Source organism: Lampetra planeri, chromosome 60, assembly GCF_965212315.1.
Source record: "Lampetra planeri chromosome 60, kcLamPlan1.2.h2, whole genome shotgun sequence".
Classification (NCBI taxonomy): Eukaryota; Metazoa; Chordata; class Hyperoartia; order Petromyzontiformes; family Petromyzontidae; genus Lampetra; species Lampetra planeri.
This window is the reverse complement of record NC_136166.1, coordinates 3,898,102-3,919,534: the sequence shown is the minus strand read 5'-3', so window position 1 is coordinate 3,919,534 and position 21,433 is coordinate 3,898,102. Positions and strand designations below refer to the sequence as shown.

General features: G+C 44.7%; 1 protein-coding gene across 4 annotated transcripts in view; it reads left to right on the top strand.

Moving 5' to 3' along the window:
- Positions 1–21,433, top strand: part of LOC144736278 (phosphorylase b kinase regulatory subunit alpha, liver isoform-like) — a 70,935-nt gene that overhangs the window by 30,718 nt on the left and 18,784 nt on the right. For 3 of the 4 annotated variants that reach the window (XM_078618914.1, XM_078618913.1, XM_078618911.1), the window contains exons 16-26: positions 480–624; positions 1,703–1,781; positions 3,779–3,996; positions 12,242–12,421; positions 13,312–13,403; positions 13,949–14,094; positions 15,436–15,592; positions 16,139–16,218; positions 17,306–17,384; positions 18,438–18,567; positions 19,531–19,632. In XM_078618914.1, the coding sequence (XP_078475040.1) occupies positions 480–624; positions 1,703–1,781; positions 3,779–3,996; positions 12,242–12,421; positions 13,312–13,403; positions 13,949–14,094; positions 15,436–15,592; positions 16,139–16,218; positions 17,306–17,384; positions 18,438–18,567; positions 19,531–19,632 (1,408 nt within the window). The remainder of the gene's footprint in view (positions 1–479; positions 625–1,702; positions 1,782–3,778; positions 3,997–12,241; positions 12,422–13,311; positions 13,404–13,948; positions 14,095–15,435; positions 15,593–16,138; positions 16,219–17,305; positions 17,385–18,437; positions 18,568–19,530; positions 19,633–21,433) is intronic. The other variant, XM_078618915.1, reaches the window with a different exon arrangement.

The window sequence follows — 21,433 nt, the reverse complement described above, 5'->3', positions numbered from 1 at the left end:
TTGAGTGTGTACTCCCTGCCATATGAGCCTGGAGTATGGTAAAGTACAGTAAAACCTTGGATTGCGAGTAACTTGGTCTGTGAGTGGTTTGCAAGACGATCAATTTTTTAAAATAAATATGAATTTGATAAACGAGCAAGGTCTTGCAATACGAGTAGTACGTATACGCTTTGTCTGCCGAGCGTTACGTGGTCACAACTGATATATGAGTGCTTTGATATATGAGTGCTTTGGATTACAAACGTTTCCGGAACGAATTATGCTTTCAATCCAAGGTTTTACTGTACTCGGTTCACCTAATGTGGGCACAATGATTCTGATTATACACGGTCAACAAATGCATAACAATGCATATATATTAGACCTCCATAAGTACAATAAATGTTTATTTTGTTTGGAGTTGTGCAATTGCACCGGTTTCTTTATGACATGCACTTGAGGTTTTCCTGGTTAATCTGCCGTTTCCTCTGCGTGTGTAGTTCATAGATGAGCAGCAGTTCTACCTGGCCTTGGACAGCCGCATGATCGTGGAGATGCTGCGCACGGATCTGTCGTACCTGTGTTCGCGCTGGCGCATGACTGGGAGGCCCACTGTCACGTTCCCCGTCACGCACACCATGCTCAGTGAGGAGGCTGGCAAACGATGTTGGCACGATGGGTTGGCGCACATGGAAGTCCACTGATTCTCTCGCCTTTGTCGTTAAAATGAGAATTGTAAATTGCATACAGGTTGCGGTGGTTGGTTGGGTCTTGAGGTCAGAGCTCTGAACTGGCACTGCTGAGATCCTGGGATCAAATCTGGGCAGCAGCCCGTGATTAACCAGGTTCTCAAGTGTAGCGAGTTTATGTTCTCAGCCCGGCGACCAATGCCTGTACAAAAATCCATCACAATAAATTTGGCTAGTCACATAAATTGGCTAAATTTCAGCTCTGAGAATTAAATATTGGTTTGATTTTCTTGCGACGAACATTGTTCTCCGTAGCAAAGTGGGTGGGAAAGTGTTGCCCTCCACTGTGGATCAGAGGAGGGCTCTTTGAAGGGATTTAAGAGGCAGCTCTGTGATATCTGGTTCCTGTGGGACATTCTTTAGCATTGAGGGTCGCGCTGCTGTGTGAAAGATCAGAATGGATCCTTCATCTCATTGTGTATTGCCGACAGCATCGTCGGGTTAACACTGGGGGGAAAAACAAACGACAACAAAAATATTTGTGTTATTAAGTCTCTCACCCAATGGGCATTCCAGATAAATGTTTTCCAGCAGTATTTATTTAGGCAGCAACCTATGGGTTGGTTTTGATTTTATGTTGCATCTGTACAATCTGGTCCGTTAACCTCCTCCCGTTCCTCTCTCAAAGCTCACCTCTTCTCCATTGCCCATTCTTTTCCTCTTCCCTCCCCCCTCCCCTCCATCTATTCCCTCCCCCCGCCCCTCCATTTATTCCCTCCCATCCCCTTCCCTATCCCTTACTTACCCCTCTATTGTGAACACCTCCCTAACCCTTCCATATCCCCTACTCACCCTCTATCGCGGTCACCCATAACTCATCCTTCGCATGCCCCTGCCATCTAAATAATTTTTTTGTTTATACTGCACTTTTATTATGTTAAGCTCCTCAATTAAAGGCGCTATATAAATGTAAAATAATATTAGATCTGCCGGGTTCTGACATCTCACTCTGTATGGTGTGTGTGGTCGTGCAGCGGAGAACGGCAAGGAGGTTGACCCTGCCGTGTTGGCCACCTTGAGGAAACTCCAAGACGGCTATTTTGCCGGAGCGAGGTAAGGAATAATAGTAACAATCGAGCAAGTAACATTTCAGGCAGAAGCCCGTGTGATAAATAAATTATGTTTGAAACTATTTTTTGTATCTTGCCAGTTAAGGCCCACTGAGCTCTTTTTCAGAAACAACCTGGCCAAAAATGATGGCTCAACAAAGTGGCTTATGTGGAAATATATGTCAGCCAAATGCTCTGAACGCACAATGATTCTAAACGTCTGGAAGAACTGGAGGACCCAGAGAAAAATCCACACGACCATGGGGAGAGGGACACGCAAACTCCAAATATAGACCAGGCGTCGGCGTCGGGATAGAACCCGCGACCTGTATACCAGGCGAGATAGTTAACATCTCGCCACCGTGGCCAAATGCGCTATGTATAAGTGCGAACAGAAGCAGGAAAGGCTTCTCTCCCTACCTATTGGGCTGTGCTGACTTCTTCTTGGGGGCCTTAACATGCAGTGACAGCATGTGGCCAGTGACATGGTACAATATTAATATAAAGGCGCAGCCTTGAAATTCCTTGCTCAAACCACTCTTGGTGAAAGGGCTTTAATTTTAGCGAGATCTGGAGAGCCCCTCTCCCTTGAAAAAGGTCGGAGTAATCACTCACACTTTCAGAATCAAAATATATATACTGGAGGAATCTGATGAGCTATAAAGCTCTTTTTCACATGTTCAGTAGGGGCACAGGATAAGAACGTTAGAACAACAAACAGTACGAACACATGATAGGAGTTGTAAAGTACAAGAAAGGTAAACAAATAACCCAAACACAAATAAAACTAAACCATCCCCATCCTACCAGGCAAAGCCCACTGATGCATTCACTTATTTTTCAGAAGCGACCTGGCCACAAATGATAGCTCAACAAATTGTGCCATCATTTGAACATTGAGAGCACCAAAATAATCTCAGTACCCCACCACATGAGAACTGCCGATCACATATCCTATGGTGAACCCATTTGTACTCTTGGGTGGACAGAGAATGGTGGTGGTGGAACATTTAAGAAACCTGTTCAATGCGTTTTACATGCGCTGCCAGAATTTGAAATTGAACTTGCGACCTCTGGTTGGCAAGACCAGTGTCCCAATCATTACACCACGAAAGCATCCGTACACAGTGTAATCAGCATTATCTGAACCGACCCACCCTTGACAACGGGTGGCCAATATCACGGAGCTTTAGCCACGTGCAATGGCAGTCGAAGGCACAAAGCATGTAATCTTCATGGAGATGTAAACAGAATTTTAAAGAAGAGTCACTTTTATAATGTAAGATTTATATTCTTGGTTCTTTCGGTAAAGTCACGTAGAAGGGAGGCAATAAAATAATACAAATATAAAACAATAAAATTATCACGATGTTTCGATTGCAACACAAGCAATCGTCATTAGGTGTAAAAACAACAGCAAGAAAATTTGAAAAAAGTGGCGTTTTTTTCTTAACGTTAGCACCACGGATAGCGACTTGGCAGTTTTATATTTGTATTATTTTATTGTTTCCCTTCTACGTGACTTTACCGAAAGAACCAAGAATATGAATCCCTGCAGTCACGAAAGCTTTAAATCAAAATGTAAAATATAGCGAGGGGGTTAGAGCACTGACGCAGTGGTTAGCGCATTGCACTATAAACCCGGTGGCAACCATTTAGCCTTAGTCCGATTCCTGGCCATGGCTGACATCGATGGCGAGTGATATCTGAACCGGTCCTGAGCTACGTCCCCTCTCTTTTACAAACCCACAACCCACACTGACCATCGAAGCAAAGTATGGTCAAACAGCTTCTATATCTGTCAAGAGTGGTGAAGCCTTCATCTAGCAGTGGTGGATTGACAAAGGGCTGTACGTTATTACATTACAAAGTGAGCCTCCTGTTGATGCGCTGCACGGTTTTTCAATGTATAGCTGCACTGCCTCGTTCCACGCGGTCATCTCTCCCTTTCTCTTGTCGTCTCCTCCCCGCGCACCCCTCGCGCATTTTTTCCCACTGCAGGGTGCAGGCAGGCAGGTTGTCGGAGTTTCTGACCACCTCTTGTTACACAGCCCTGAGCTTCATGGACCCCGGTCCTGACGGTAAGATGTTTGACGATGACTCTGACGATGTCAGCACGGTGCAGCACGCATGCAGCGGCAGTGGCCACTGGCGGCGCGGCAGCTCCTCCCGCCTGCACGCAAGCCCCGCTCCGCCAAGCTGCTGTGACTCAGATGAAAGTAAGGCTTTGCTGAAACTGCTGTTGTGTGTTTCCCTTTCCGGCTGCTCTGTTTCTGGTGTATGGTTCTGTCGTAGATCTCCCCTACTGCCTGCGTGTGTATTTTTCTATACGTCGAATGGGATTCTGTCCAGACCTGGGGGGGACACTCACAATTATAATTTTGTCAATGGTACTCAATCGGAAGCACAATGCGATTGTGATTGCGATTGTCATTTAAGCGAATGTCACTGCTGTTATGATAATTTGTTATTCATAATAAAGGTTTTTGGGTTAGACCGCGTGCGTATAAATGTGTCGTAACCCTCCACCACCCGACACAGCCAGTAAGTTTCGTCACGTAAACAACGCGCAAATTAGTTACTGCTTCAGCCCACTGGTGTGTTGGACAGACGGGACATAACATTAGCGTAAGACTAAAAGAAGACTAAATAAATATTACATACTCTCAAACACAACTCTCGATAGTTGCAGAACATGCTTGCCAACAAGGACACTCAATTGATTTTGATAAAGTTTAAGTGTTGTGTAAAACTAATTATTACTGGCTGAGACTAAATCTAGAATCCATTGAAATTGAGAGAAATACAAATAATTTTAACTGCTCTGACAGCTACAGGCTGAGTACGGCCTGGAAGCGTATTATTAAGTAACTAGCGGTAAGTACCCGGCGTTGCTCGGGAAAAAATATATTTCAAAACTTATCTTTAAAACATTATATATATGTACACATTTACTAAGCTATTCTGAAAGCCCGTTGGGCCGTTTGTCCATTTCTCCACCAACAAAATGATAAGAGGCTTGCAGAAGTACAAAAAGTTACCCCCGCGTAGGTATATATTCCTACACACCCTACATACAACAGAGGAAGTAGTATCTATTGACTCTGTAGTTGTATCTACTGACTGCACAGTAGTATCTACTGAGCCAACCAGGTCTGGTCCAATCTCAATGTTATTTGTGTTCTCCGTCTCTTGGTCTCTGTACATTTTCTCAGGCACTTGTCATTTTTATTCACCGTCTCTGTCCCCATCTTCCTCTTCCACATTTTCATGTTAATAACATTTTACTCTTGATTTCTGGCTAGCTCTGGCCCCTTCTATCCTTAGTTTTACCTTATTTTTACTGTGTTATCTGTCAAATCTAAGTATGTCTCTATATTGTTTCATTAGAATCCCCTGATTTTAACTGCATATTATTTCTTGTCACTCTGTTTTTCAGTTATTTTTCTTAACGTTTCCCCTCTTATAAATATTTATGTTTAATGGAGTTTGTATTTTCTATCTACAGCTTCATCACCTCCCTTTTTTTCATTTCATTCTCTCTCCATTGATCTTTTCTCTCGCGCCATTTCACTCTCCCTGTGGCTCTCGCTTATTCTGATTTCTTTGTTCATGCTCTCTTGATTCTATAACGTGAGGTTTTTACGCCAAATGATGAACTCTGCTCCAGTTTATGTAGTTGGTTATTCATATCCCATGTCAGTCATAAGAGAAAAGACATATTTCTTTGCCTTACAAATGAAGCCATCACAATTGAATAACTTAAATATAATTGAAATATTTAAAATACTTACAACAAAAATTTCCATGTTGGCCCTTATACGGTGGTATACATTTTACCAATATTTTACCTTATACAGCGTAAGCCATTGAGCTCTATCGGGCGTGGTGTGGCCACCCACCCCCTTGTGTATCGTTCCGGCCTTCATAGGTGCTTGCTAACAGCATTGCCCCTACAGTCAGTTAAGGCTATATGGGGGATCTTTGTTTTTGTGTGAGTGTGTGGGGAGCGGTAGTGTAGTGGTTAGTGCACTACGCTACAAACCCAGTGACCCGAGTTCGATTCCCGTTCACGGCCAATAACACCAGTGACTTTATCTGAATTAGTCCTGGGCCTCCTCTAGGTCGACTCAGCCTCAATCCAGTACTGTTTGTTATTTGCGAGTTTTATTGGAGCTGAGTTTATCATATTTCTTTATATGTTTACAGTTCTTTGTGTATTATAATATTTTGTTATGTATTCATTTCTCCTTTGTATCTTTGTTCTGGTTTTGTGTTCTTGGGTTGGCCTTCATATGTGTGGTATCGTCTCAAGACATTTGACCATCGTCAAATATTAACTTGAGCAACTTTATAACTTCATCTACCACAGCAAGTGATGCCAGTGTGTGCATTGTGTTGGGCAGTGTCTTTCACTGTACGTAGTGTAAATTGTAGGGCAGTCCTCGACTTAGGAACACTCGACTTACGGACACCCGACTTAAGAACACCCGACGTAGGAACGACCGCACTTAGGAACGCCCGCACTTAGGAACACCCAACTTACGAATGCCTTACTTACGAACATCCATATTTATGAACCAGCTTCCATGAGATATTTAATTCTTAACGTCGACTTAAGACTTGAACTCGCACTTGCAAACTGAACCGCGGAACAATTTGTTCAGAGGAGGGATCCTCCACGGGATGTAATGAGTCTCGCTCTGGGAGTGAGTGTTTTTGCGTGTGAGAGTGTGTGTGGGGAGCGGTAGTGTAGTGGATAGTGCTTTGCGCTACGAACCCAGCGACCCGAGTTAGATTCCCGCTCACGGCCAACAACACAGGTGGCGGTTTATCTGAACTGTTCCTGGGCCTCCCCGAGGTCGACTCAGCCTCAAATGAGTACTTGGTGTGGTGTGTAAACATCGCCACTGGGGAGACAAAGGCGGTTAGGCGTGGTGATAGCCACCCACCCCTTCGAGTACCGTGTCGGCTTTCATAGGTGCTCGCTAATAGCACTTGCCCAACAGTCTGTTAAGGCTATATGGGGGATCTTTGTCTTTGTGGGTGCGCACGTGTGTGAAAGTGAGTGTTTAAAAGTTTGTTCATTGAACTCTGACCCGAGTTCAATTCCTGCTCACGACACCAGTGACGATTATCTGAATGGGTGTGGAGCCGCCCCTAGGTCGACTCGGCCTCAAATGAGTACCTGTTGCCTTGTGTAAACATGGCCACTGGGGAGTCAAAGGCGGCCGGGCGTGGTGTTGGCCACCCAGCCCCTCCTGTGCAGTCCTGGCCTTCATAGGCGCTGCTCGCTAACAGCACTTGCCCCACCATCCTGTGAAGGTTACACGGGGGATCGTTGGATGTGTGTGTGCGCAATTGTGGGGACTCACTGCGCCCCTTCCGTTAAGCACGCCAGCATCGGGACTCTGGGTCGGTTAAAATAAAACTTTTTTTTTCTATTTTTTATTTTATGTTATGCTTTATTTACTACACAATATTTATTAAACTATTACATGCACATGTACAATATTTATTCTATTTTTATGAGTTTAACAATGCTTCCTTTTGTTGAACCATAACAGATTTTATAACACTGACCGTATCGGCATTTCAATACGGTGCATTATTGTGTTCCGACTTACAAACCGTTGGACTTGGGAACGTGGCTCAGGAATGGAACCCGCTCGTAAGTCGAGGACTGCCGTATTACAATTATGAAGGCTCACTTGATTGACTGGTTTGTGACAGTTTGCCTTTTCTCGTGTGGTCTGGTTATGTCTCTTGTGCTCGTTTGACTGTGGGCAGCTGTGCTTTGCGGTGCTGTATATTAACAGCTTATGAATGCCGTTTGCACTAACAATCTTGCTCCCAGCCCACCCCGGCAGCGGACATCGTGGGTTTGTCGAGTTGGGTAATAACTGTCCAACGTGTGGCCTTGATTAAAGCTGCTCACTGAAGCTGCGGGTTGGGAAAGGGGCAATGCGAGTGATGGAGTGTGTGCGTTTAAGCAATGCCACTAGTGCTAGAAGATGAACGGCATCAAAGTGCTCTTGCACCGCTCGTGAATAATGTCACCGGTTTAAATTATTACTCGAGTAAGCAATTTGGCCAAATTTGTATTTTTTTGGAAAACAAAACTTATGTAGAGCATAGGTAAGCTAATGACAAATTCAGGACATGTCGCTCGAAGACACGATCGCTGATGGTAAAGAATAGTGATCGAGTGGCAGTCAAGGAATGGAACGCGTCCAGGTGGACGCCAAAAGGCGAGACGGAGCTATGAAATCAGCTTGTGTGCAGGCGCTAGGCGGATTGTTGCACCGTTAGAGATGGTGACTCTTTGGAGATGCCCTTTATCCAGCAGTGAAATTGAACATGGCAGATGATGATACATTCATTTTATTATTATTATTATTTAGCAGTAAGAAATGTGGCATGTTATGTTTTGGAAAACAAAATAAAGACTATAACCCCGTATCATATTGCCGACTTTTCACCGTTTAGGCGATACGAATAAATTGTTTTCGTTTCGTTGGCTGATTGGCTAATTGGGAACATGCTCACCACTGAGTCCCGCCTGTGCGTCGCTATTGGTTACATTCATGTGGCCGCCGCCTCCTCATATTATGGTTTTCTTGGAATTGCCAAATTGCACAATGCAGCGAAAACGGACATTTAACACCCTGCAATGTGATTGGTAAGAGTGGCCTACTATTTGTGGGTTTTGCGTATGAAATGATTAATGACCCACCGCTAAATCATGCCACCAACCTTATTCTGCCAGCAACATTTGTGTGACAGTTTTACCTTCTGGTCGGCCCACAGTTGCTTAACCAGAATCCATGGTATTCCTATGGTTGTGAATATTGCACTTTAGCTGACATGAGTTCCACAGCTGATCCCAGTAGTAGATTATACTAAATCAATGCTAGATGGAGATAGCTGTAAGATGAGATAACATGCATATATTAAAAGTTGTATATAATTGCTATAACTCCTTTGGGAATGACTCCTAATATATGATTTAGTAACCCTAGGTTGGTATTGCTTTTGAGTAAAAAAACAAATATCCACTTCGCCAAGTTATTGCATAATATCAAGCAAACCTTAGTGTATTGTCTTTAGTGAGGGTTTGATTTAGTATTTACAATAAATTATATGAACCATAAACACTAGGAAACACTGATGCGGTTCTTAAAATAATTTTCAAATAATTGTTATTTATGCTGGTATAATAATTTTCAAAGAATTTGTTTGTTGTTATTTATGCTGGTATTACATAAGTGATGCAGGTGTTTTGGAGTCCTCATGAATAAGATACCGTTATGGAACATTAGCACACGTAACATTGTCAAGGGACCTTGGCTACGACAAACTTATCACCCTCTCGCACGTAATCATGTTATTTTGTGATGCTGCGTTGGTAGTTGTGCACGAGCACAATTAACAAAAGACTTGACGCATTTATCAATAGCACCGTGAGCTTTAAAAGGAAACATACGTAACAGGTCTTGTTTCGGGCAATGGCCCTTTTTCACTGTACATATATATAGCGAGCCAGAGAGATGGAGCGGATAAGAGAGTTGGAGACTGCACTTTACGCCGTGGGGCCTAATGGGAATGCAATTTTAAAAAATCCCGATCAACAGGTTTTTTTTTTATTTGGAATGCGAACAGTCATCGAACATTATCATCTCATAGGCAATGCACTGCCTTCGCGGGATGCCGTGTCTGTTCTATGCCAAGAGAACACACTACACGGTAGTGTAGCGGTTCGCGCTCCACTTCGTGGGGAGCGGTAGTGTAGCGGTTAACACCATGCCCGGCGACCCGAGTTCGATTCCCGCTCACGGCCGACACCAGTGACGATTATTTGAATCAGTCATGAGCCTCCCCGAGGTCGACTCGGCCTTAAATGAGTACCTAATGTGGTGTGTAAACATCAACACTGGAGAGACAAAGGTGGCCGGGTATGATGTTGGCCACGCACCCCCTCATGTGCCGTGCCGGCCTTCATGGTGCTCGCTAACAGCACTTGCCCCAATAGTTTGTTCAGGCTATACGGGGGATCTTTGTCTTAAGGCATCAGAGTCTCTCGTACGCAGCCGACATTTTTATTGGAAAGCACGTTCTCCCCGCTGCCTTGTACGTGAATCTAGCGGGAAATGGAACACTCATTGTGAGGAGCGAATGTAGCTCATAAATTGCTCGCGCTTTTAAAAACGAGGCCTCATTAGTCACAAGTACATTCAACAAGTAATATTTCTAAAAACTTTTTTAAAAACACGTTTTAATTAAATGTACCGTACTAGTAATGGAAGAACTCCACGACTCCAGGAAGTTGCCCCAAGCTTGCCATAACGTAAGGGACCGTGGTCAATTACAGCCAACGTTAGTTGACCGCGGACAATTAAACCCAAGCCGAAACATAACATATAAAAATTTTTTTTTCATAATATCTGTTTAATAGAATATAGTATTGTCATCAGTATGACATACGTATACCAAGTTTTAAGTCGATACCACTTTGGGAAGTGGGTTAAAATTGAGTTACAAGATTTGAGGATACGACAACAACAGACAGTGAGTTAATAGAAAGCGTGTAAAAAATGAAATGGCTTCGTAACACTTCAGTCTCACAGCAAGAAGGGTCTAAGTTTTATACCCGATTTGGGTGCCTTTTTTGTGTGGCGTTTGTATGTTCTCCCCCTGTTTTGCATTGGTTTCCTCCAGGTTCTCTGGTTTTCTCCCGTGGCTCTCTCTATTTAAGGCCTCGACACAGAAACGTTGTCTTTCTGTGTGCCTATGTGTGTGTCCCTCTCTGTTTGTCTCTGTGTGAGTCTCTCTCTGCTTGTGTGCCTATGTGTGTGTCTCTCTCTGTGTGTCTCTGTGTTGTCTCTCTCTGCTTGTATGTCTGTCTGTGTGTCTCTCTCTGTGTGTCTCTTTGTTGTCGCTCTCTGCTTGTGTGTGTCTGTGTGTCTCTCTCTGTGTGTCTCTGTGTGAGTCTCTCTCTGCTTGTGTGTCTGTCTGTGTGTCTCCGTGTCTATGTTTTCTCTCTCTCTCAAATTTAGCAATCTTTGGAATAACGTAATCAACCAGGTGGGGTGTTGACTGTTTTGTTGGCCGACTCTCTGTGTTGTACTGCATTATATTTCCAAGTTTACTATGTTTGTTTTCTCATTCATTTGTACCTGATGATGGTTGCTTGTGTTGCAATCGAAACGTCGTATTCTATTATTATTTAATAAAAAATAATTTCTACGTGACTTTACTGAAAGAACCAAAGAGTAATTCCTGCAGTCACGAAAGCTTTGAATCTAGTTTGAATGTAACTGGTATCGCATTGCTATTGGGCAAATATTCCAATGCTCCCTACTGTGAAAACGTGGCAGTATTCTCCTGAAAAAGAGTCTTAAGATTCAGTGAGGCCTTCCTGGGTAAACAGACATTCATAAAACATAATTAGGAATGTGATGAACCGCAAGCATGCAGTCATAAGTTTGCTACCTTTGTGCAAATTCAACTTAAATTTGAAATGTGTTTTAGTGCTAAAACATTCGTCTGGATGCAAGTGCATCCATTGTGCATCGTAACATTCTCACACATGGACGACTCACAGCTCACAGATGGCTCTGCTGGGTTCTCAGTGGCTTGATTAACAGTGCAGCGCTGTGCTTGCTTTGCTTAATGAAAGTGATTGACCTAACATAACGTTTATCATGCGGATGGTGCTTCAAATATGCAAGTCACGTACACCATAGTATCCCAAACGATCCACTTGTTCAAGACAAATGTTTCCAATGTGTTTGTCCTTTTGACTTTGAAATTAAAAAAAACGAGATTACAGATTAAGTCAAAATTACAGGTAAGGGAAACGCAGAAGAGAGGAGAGAGGGCAGCACTGGTGTCACAACAACGCCGCCGCCGACGACGACCCGCAGGGGCGCAGCCGGGGCAGGACTAACGAGGAGTCCCAGGGCATCCTGAGTGGGCTGGGAGTGGACAGCACATTTGGGATTACATTGTGAAACTGACATGAGATTAGGAACTTCACAGATAAGGTCTATACATTGATGGATTAAATGGTATTTCTTTTCAGAAAATTAATCCTTCCCATAGAATTAAGAATTACACTGCCTTGATTACGATGTAACTTTTTTTCAAGTATGACTGCGTGTGTGACGTCACTTAAGCAACAGCTGGTGACAAAGTCACGTGCAGTAGTTACTCGAAGAAAGAATAAGAATTAAAGTGTAACCCACTTGTATTTTTATAATCTGCCGAAGAGAGAAAAACTATTTTGTTACCACCTCATGATTATTTGTCGATGAAATCGTCATGTGTGCAGGTGCCAGGTGGATAATTACATTGTCGGATCGTGGGGTGGAAGGCCCTTCATCCAGCAGTGGAGTGACCATGGCTCTCGATGACGAAATCTCGTTTCGCTCCCCACCCACGTCCACCTTTTCCCCACGTTAGCGGACGAGCACGACGAGCTGTCCGTGTATCTACGTCACCTCATCGACAGCTCGGGGCCCAAGTCGCGCCTGCCACCCACAGCCGGCGGCAAGGCCGGGCCGCAGAGGTTCCGCGCCGCCGCATACACGATGCGCGACATCGTCAGCCTGGTGTCGCACGCCCGCGGTCTCGACGTTCCCAGTGAGAATCGCCACGATCCCCTTGGCGCTACCGATTTCTGCGAACGTGTGGCTCGGCCAAGGGTCAGCAACCGAAATAACAGGAAGAGGCGTTTTAGTTCGAATATGGCGGGGGGGGGGGGAACCCCCCAATATTTCAAGAGCCGCAATGCATGTGATGAACACGAGACAGTCCTTAATAAATAACGTCATGAAGCAGTCCTTGAAGAGCCGCATATACGGCTCCGGAGCCACAGGTTGCTTACCCCTGGTGAGGACTACTCGGCCTACCAGACTTTCGTCTCATCCACACTGTGTGCTGCTGCCACCACACTGCAGTTTACAACATCACACTCACCCACTCGTCACACCGCAGGTCACACCAATTTTCGTTCTGCTTCGTCCCTCGTACTGCTGCACTTGGGAATTCCCTCCCGTCTCTCTTCCAAAGCTATCATCATAACCTTGTTCCTTTTCAAGAAACGTACTACCTCTTATCTACTACACCTTCAGTTGGGCCGTTTGTTACTCGCCACTTGGCATTGTTGGGGCTGCGCTGAGCAACCGAAAGCTTTCGTTTTTTTACAAGCAATTGCAGGTGTGCACTAAGGGTTCTCTTATTGAGTTGCTGAATTGAATACTTGGTCATTTGTCTAGTGAGTCAATCGGCAGGCTGCAAGATATCGGGCTAGCGTGGAAAGAGTATGTCAAAGTGCCCTCTTAGAGGGGCTGTCTGGAGCCACTCCAGTGGAGGACCCCACCAAATGTTATTGCTTGAAATCTGTCAGGCACTGATGGACAACACACATAAGGGCTTCTTGTTTTTTTTTAAGTATTCAAACTTATTGGCCAGATTGTAATAAAGAAATTGAAGTTTTCAAATGCCCTCTTGTGTTTCTTGTCCCAATTCAGATGTGTCGATGTACCTGCCCACGAACGTGCTTGTTGGACCCAGAGCAACGCCAAACCTTGTGGAGGCTCCACCACCGGCACAGGATGAGAAGGTGAGTGAGTGTGCCCATCTCATTGGGGTGGCGCAGTGGTAACGCTCGTGCCTCATGGCAAGAAGGGCCTGGGTTCGATTCCAGACTTGGGTGCCTTTCTACGTGAAATGTGTATGTTCTCCCCTTGTGCTTGCACGGGTCTCCTCTGGGTTCTCCGGTTTGTCTCACAGCTATAAAAAAAAAACCCATTAATAGTAACTGGTGTTTGCCAAACATTGCAGTGCTGAAAATTTACCTACAAATAACTCAATTGGGATTATACACCGCAGAAAGATTGCTCCCCTGCTGCGAAAACTTGGCAGGACCCTCCTGAAAACGAATCCTGAGACTCTGCGAGACCTTCCTGGGTAAACAAGCGATAAAATAATCTTGTGCCTTGCATATCAGCCAATCATTCCATGTGCCAGTTTGTGAATGTAAAATACAACGGTAAAGCGTAGGCTGATGTTCGGCAAAATTTTCGTAACAAATATCGGCGACTCGTCAGCGCTCGGAGACGAGCCGAGCGAGTAGGTCTGCGTGTCGTATGCCGTGCCCATGGACAGGAGGCCCTGCACCACGTGCGAGGCTCCATCGAGATGCCGCGCGACGCGCACGGCAGCATCGACGTTCAGGCGCTCGTGGAACAGCTCAAGGAGTGCCCCAGCCTGCACGACCAAGTGGACATCCTCTACATCCTCTTCGTGGTCAAGTGAGGAGCGCCCCCCCCCCCCCCCGTAATGTTCTCTTCGCGCACAGTGGAACAGGGTCACTCCTTGTCATACTCCCCGTGCGCTCTCTCTCACACTCAAGAGAGTCGTCCTCGGTTCAAAGCATGGCTGTCTGTGTTGCTAGCGTGAGCCGGTTGTATGCATGTGTGTATGTTGAACTTATTTCGCACCGTACGTAGCCACCATGCTAATTGGAGATGCGTGGCGAAGGACAACAAACTCAACACAAAAAAGCAGTTCTTAAGAAATGAGTTTTCAATCTAGATTTAAAAGTCCCTATTTGTGTGTGTGCTTTTTTTATGGATTATTATTTAAATAAAAATTTTAGAAGAGCTCAATGTTTCGGGTGGTTAAGAGCACAGAGCACTGAGCTAGCACCGTTGAAATCCAGACTGTTGTCTGCAATTGAAGGACAACAAACTCAACACAAAAAAGCAGTTCTTAAGAAATGAGTTTTCAATCTAGATTTAAAAGTCCCTATTTGTGTGTGTGCTTTTTTTATGGATTATTATTTAAATACAAATTTTAGAAGAGCTCAATGTTTCGGGTGGTTAAGAGCACAGAGCACTGAGCTAGCACCGTTGAAATCCAGGCTGTTGTCTGCAATTAAAACTGATATTTAAGTTTAATGAGATTATGGCTGCACAAAAAAAACGACCACGTTAGATTTTGTAATGCATGTCATCCCAATTGAGTGATTTGCAAGTCATTTTTCAGCATCAGGATGTTTCATGGCCATTTCCGGTTACAATGCATGTTTTTTTTTCCTATGGGAGGAGGGTTCATTAAAATATAAACCAATTGATTTGTGATTGTCATGGTTTTAAAAGACAGATCAAGTTTTAAGGCCCAGAGTATTTCCATATACAGTTAAATTATGTATCATCTGAATACAGGGTATCAAAATGATGTATGCATCAGCCATTTACAAATCATTGGCCTAGCATTTGTTGTAAAGTGATAGCCTTTGAGAATTACTTACCTGTAATCTTGACTTAATTTATGTCGGTTTTTTTTCATTTCATAGTCAAAGGACAAACACATTGGGAACATTTGCCTTGAACAAGTGGATCGTTGGGCATACTATGGTGTACATCACTTGCAGATATGTTTGATAAATAACTTTCAGAACGGGGGGAGAACATACAAACTCCACACAGAAAGGTACCCGAGTTGGGAATCCAAATCTGGGCTTTTTTTGCCGCGAGACACGAGTGTTACCACTGCGCCGCTACCCTGCAAACAAAACATGACCGATAAACGTGACCTGAGGTTTGACGCCTCGTTCACGTGGCACGTGTTTCCCGGCGTCTCTGCTGCAGGGGTGCGGATTGGGACACGCGCATCTCGGGCCACGACGGCACCACTGTGCGGGACCTGCTGAGCGAGGTCTATCGCAAGGCTGGATCCAGCCAGCAGTGGGCGCTCATCCGGTACATCTCGGGCATGTTGCGCAAGAAGGTGGAGGTCCTCGCTGAGGTAGGGGAGAACCGGCGACCCAGACTCGACTTCTGAACTAAAACTTGATTTATATAGCGCCATTCATGCGAGACCTCACAGCGCTTTACGTAAAACAACACAACCCTTTGCCAACCCTGAACAAATCAAGCTGAAAAGGATAACAGGAAAAAAGGCAAAAAAAATTAGACAGACAGATAAGCAAGCAAAAAAAATCAGTTTTTAAGATGGGACATGAAAGGCTCAACCAACTCATAGTCCCTATTGTTCTGGGGAAGAGCGTTGTTCCACAGACACGGGGCCTGGCTGCTGAGGGCTCTCGCCTAGTTACCGCAGGCTCGTCCTAGTCACACACAGGTGCATGGATTCTGTGGTGTAACTCCCGATTGCCCCCTTAAATGACCTTTTTGTGAACCATGGAGTTTTAATAAATATTTTGGCGGCGACGAGGCCTAGCGGTGACAGGGCCTACCGGTGGCACGTTCGCTGCTTGTTGCCGAGGTTCACGGAATCCCTGTGCGCTGCATCGTATTCATTACAACGTTGTGTCTCCATCCCTGTATTCAGGCCGCGACAGACCTGCTGTCTCATCAGAAGCAGCTGACGGTTGGACTCCCTCCTGAGCCACGGGAGAAGACAATCACGACGTATGAACTGGTTTTCCTCCCTTGAGTGCCGAGTTAATGCGCTGCGGCAGGCCATTACCTCCTCTCCCTTGCCCCTTCACTACTCTCTCACTCACCCCTGGTGTGGTACACCAGAAGTGGTGAGACAAAGGTGGCTGGGCATGTGTAATGCTGCCCATGCTACCACTTATTTTCATTGTAAAAAGATGAAGGCGCATCCCTGCAAGTGCTTGCTCATGCCACTGCTGGGAGAAGGGCCTCCACTGGAAATAGCTCTACAGAGCCCTTCTAGAGGTCATTTGGCCTACTCTTCTGTATGCCGTACTCAGTCAACCGTGCTAATAATTTACCACAATCCACCCCACCACAGGGACCCGCCAATTGTGACTTGCTGTGGTGTACCCATTTATATTAAGTGGGTGAACAGAGGCTGGTGGTATCCAAGAGGCTTGCACCATTGTTTCAGTTGCCACGCTGGCAGATAGAATCAAACCGGCAACCTCGAGATTCCAAGTCCTGTATGCTGACCATTATACCACGACAGCATCTTTTCTTGTGATGTACTGATCTCAGCATAATTATTTTGGTGATAGTTGTGTCGGTAGCGGTGCCCAAGCACAAATAACCTTATGTGACAAATCTGACGAATTGGTTGTGTCAGGTGATGGCGGGTTTAACGACACATTTATATTTATGCAATCTAACCCAAAAATCCTCTTATGGATAATATTGGTCGTGAAAACCTACTACATGTTAAACCAAATATCAACTTTTTAGTCAATTACACTGCCTGATGTACTCTGAAGATGAGCCATTGCCGCCGGAGACGTCGCCTATTGTGTTGTTTTCCTATTAAGCCCACAGTGTTACTGACCAACATGTTAAGAGTTTTCTTTTTTAATCTCAGTAGTAGAAGTGCTGCCTTACAGCACTTGCCCTGATGGTTGGGAATGCTAAATTGGCGATTTTGTGTTTGTGTTAGTGAGTGTGTGTATATGGCCTCAAGGTGCACATGGCCTGGCGCAAACGTCGTGGTGACGTCATCGCCACTTAGTGGCGAATGGCGGTTGTTATTGTGTGTATGTTGAGTTCTGTGTCCATTCCACAGGCCTCTCCCTCCCGATGAATTCACAAAGCTGATATACGAGGCGTGCGGTCAAGACATCAGCATCGCCGTCCTCACCCAGGTACTGATATCGGCTCACTCCTGTCCTGCTGCCTACACTATCTGGAGTGGCTCTCTCTTGTGCTGCCGTTATTTTAGAATCACATTGCTCACCCAACAAAAACAATAATGAAAATCGAAATCCAACACATTCTGTAAATTATGACAAAAACCCATCAAGCCAGAACAAGTGAACACACAAGTTGTATTCACAGCCAATATGATTCACAATTTAGGTTTTGGTTGGGCCATATCATCTGGCCATGGCATTCTTCGTTAGTGCCAAGGCTGCCGTGTTTTAACACAACAATGGCAAGGATGGCTATTTAAAATTTAACTTGCCCGGCGGTGGTGGCTATGCACACCTGTAATCCAGTGCTGTGAAGGCGAGGGTTGGTGGATCACACAAATGCTGTGAAACTCCCTTCTCATCATAGATATTATCGAGGTGTCATACCCTTGGTTGCCAGGAAAAGGTGGTACAGCAAAATGTGAATTAAATCTGTATGGGATAGTGTTGCCACCTCTCATTTGTGGGTTTTCCCCAGGTGCTCCGGTTTCCTCCCACATGTAAGCATTCATTAAATTGCTGCTAACATTTTAATAAATAGAAGACCGCAGAGCTTCAGGGGTTCACCAAGTGGGCTGCCTATCCCATTTGTCTGTGGTTCCTCCTCGTTCCTCAGCGCCATTCTCTTCGGGAGCGAGTGAATATGTGCAGCGGCTTGTTAAACATTTCAATTATTATTATTGTATCACAAAACCTTTCTCCACCTAACAAAAAAACCAGTTACGAAGCATAATAATATTGGCTACAAAAATCAATGAGATAAGTTTACCTATTTCGTGGTCAACCATTCAAGCACGAACGGGGGCTCTTGCCTGCTTAACTTCTGAGATCTGGCCAGTTAGAGCGCATTCCTTGTGATTTTGTTCAAGTCCCATGAAGTGATAGTCGATCTATCGCACTCCGGAGGGATGATGGATTAATTCGACATTTTTATTCTCAATGATAGCGGAGCACAGCAGGATACATAATCACCATGGGGGTGTGTGTGTGTTGTGTATGCTGTAGGAGATCATTGTGTACCTGGCGATGTACGTGCGGACTCAGCCCAGCCTCTTTGTGGAAATGCTCCGGCTGAGGATCGGCCTCATCATCCAGGTCATGGCCACGGAGCTCGCTCGCAGCCTCAAGTGCTCCGGTGAGCCGTACACGTCACACCGCCACCACAACTGCGTTAGACCCACCCCCCCCTCAATCACCAATTTTAAATCTCGGTTGTTCGTATAAAAAGTGTGATCGTAACACCGCTCTTTCCTCCTCTTAGCCCTTCTCTTGATTTTTACAAAGCTGTCTAATTCAGTTCATCTTTCAAGTGACTTTTTTGTCTAACTATTCAGACAAATTTCCAACCTTTGAGTGTTTATGTCATTCACTTAAGAGTCTGCTTAATAGCTGCGTCCCATTGGTAGAAACTCTTTTTCGTAAAGCAGATTTCCAAAATAACTCCTCTTCATCAAGTGAAAACCTTTGTCAAATAGAGTGGTGGCACAGTGGTTAGTGGACTAAAATGAATCCGGTGACCCGAGCTCAATTCTCGGCCAAGGCTAACATCATTGGGGAGTGATATATGAACTGTTCCTAGCTTCTATCATCCCAACGGCAATAATTTGATATCGAGGTGGTTGAGCCAGATGAATATGTCGGGAGTAGCGTAGTGTGATGATGCCGCTTCCTTCGTGTTTGTGAATTGGTCATCGAGTCGTTACCTGTTCCACGATCTGTTCTGGGTGACCACAGTTGCCGTACACTAACTGGAGGGTTATTAACTTTCAATTTCAGGCGCTCCATAAGCAATCTCTAAAATGTAGTATCAGAGTCTTAAAAATAATAATAGGCTTTATCCTTTCTGGTGTAGATACAGGCGTTAAGATGTTCAAACACCAAATAGGCACAAATTACAAGTCATCAAGTCTCCATTAATAACACATACTTGTGGTAAAAAAATCACAGTATCTTGATTCTGGCGAAATGATACCACAGCTATCTCACACAGTTAAATTTCAGATTTTTTTCCAATTTGTGGCAAGACCTGTTGATAGGAAAGGTCAACAGCGTTTGACCACGGAGTGTCCTTCACTTTTCGTGACTTTCTCGTGTGCAGGAGAGGAGGCCTCCGAGAGCCTCATGAACCTCAGCCCGTCCGACATGAAGAATCTCCTGCACCACATCCTGAGTGGCAAGGAGTTTGGCGTAGAGCGCAGCGGTAAGGCCCCTCGTGGTTGAAACATGGACAGGTTCACGTCCCGGTAGGGACACTTGGGAGTCTGTGGCAAGCGCCACTGATGGACGGCTCAGGAGCCATTGTAGAATGTTGATTGAACGGTGCTTTAAATTGTTATTGCCGTTCGACTGCACAACGCACTTGCCCGGCAATTTGGGCGAGTGCGTTGCTGAGTTGGCTCGTGGATCATTAACAAAGCATTGTATTGCATAATTATAGCAGGTTTACTGCATTTTTATTGCAGTCTAATCTGAATTTGTAAGACATCCTGGATTGATAAGAGATTCCGAAGCCTCCGAGACCTAACCGAGAATATTGTATGTAGTTATGAGCAGCGGGGGTGGTGCAGTGGTAACACTTGTTCCTCACTGCAGGAGGGACTTGGGCTCGATTTTCCAACTTGTGTGCTTTTTTTGTATGGAGTTCATATGGTTAACTGCTATAGAGTCGATAGATACTATTATAGAGTCGGTATATATACGACTATAGAGTCGGGAGATACTACTGCAGAGTCGGTAGATACTGCTGTAAAGTCAGTCTGCTATAGAGTAAGCATATACGGCTATAGAGTCTGCATATACCTTCTATAATCACCCAGGAATGTCCTTAACGCTCGTGACGTCACTCCACATCGACCAGCCCCCCTCATTAATATTCATGAGCAGGTGACATCCTCCAAATGGACACCCCCCCCACCCTCAGTAATCATGAGCGGGTGACGTCGCTCAACATCGAACAGCCCCCCTCATTAATAATCATTATAAGGTCACGTCCTCCAAATGGACATTCCCCCCATTCATAATAATTAGCGGCTGACGTCACTCCTCCCCCCTCCTCGGCGTCAACTTACAACCCTCACTACAAAGGCAGAACCCTCACGTCACGCGATCTCCGTAACGCTCTTGAGACTTTGAAGTAAAAAGAACTTCATGATGAACATGGGATTATAACCTTAAAATGAAATATGTCTGTTTCACCGCGCCCTTACAAATAGCACACGAATGGATGCAATGAATATCACGTCACGGTCTGCTTTTCACTTGCAAGTTTCAGATTTACTGCAATACACCCGTCCTTGGACGGGCAAAAGTCTAGTACTACTATAGAGTTAGTAGTTACGACTATAGTCAGTAGATACTACTATAGAGTAAATAGATACTATCAAATAGTCAGATATTACTGTAGAGTCAGTAGTTACTACTTTCTCGGTAGATACTACTACAGACTGTAGATACCACTATAGTCAGTATATACTGCTGCAGAGTCAGTAGATACGACTAGAGTCAGTAGATACTACTATAGAGTCGGTAGATACGACTCTAGGGTCAGTAGGTACTACTAGGGTCAGTAGTTACTACTGTAGTGTCAGTAGATACTACTATAAAGTCAGTAGCTACTACTGGGCTCAGTAGATACTACTGTACAGTCAGTAAATACTACTCACTCTATTTTATGTAGGGTGTTTAGGTATATATGCCTACGCTGGAGGGGGGGGTGGGTCGACAATTTGCGGAAACCTTTTAGATCAACTATTTACCCCCCACTTTCTATAACTTTTTGGACTTCTGCAAGTCTCTTATAATTTTTTTGATGGACAAATTGACAGACAAACGGCACGCCGGGCTTTCACAATAGCTTAGTATTTGTGTATGTGTAGTGTCACACCGACACGTTGTAACAAGTCACCTGCTTACACTTTATTCACCTGGTCTTGCGCCAGTTATAGGCACTCCTATAACTGTCTGTCCGGTCACATATACTTCACTTCTCCCCGCTCTTATCT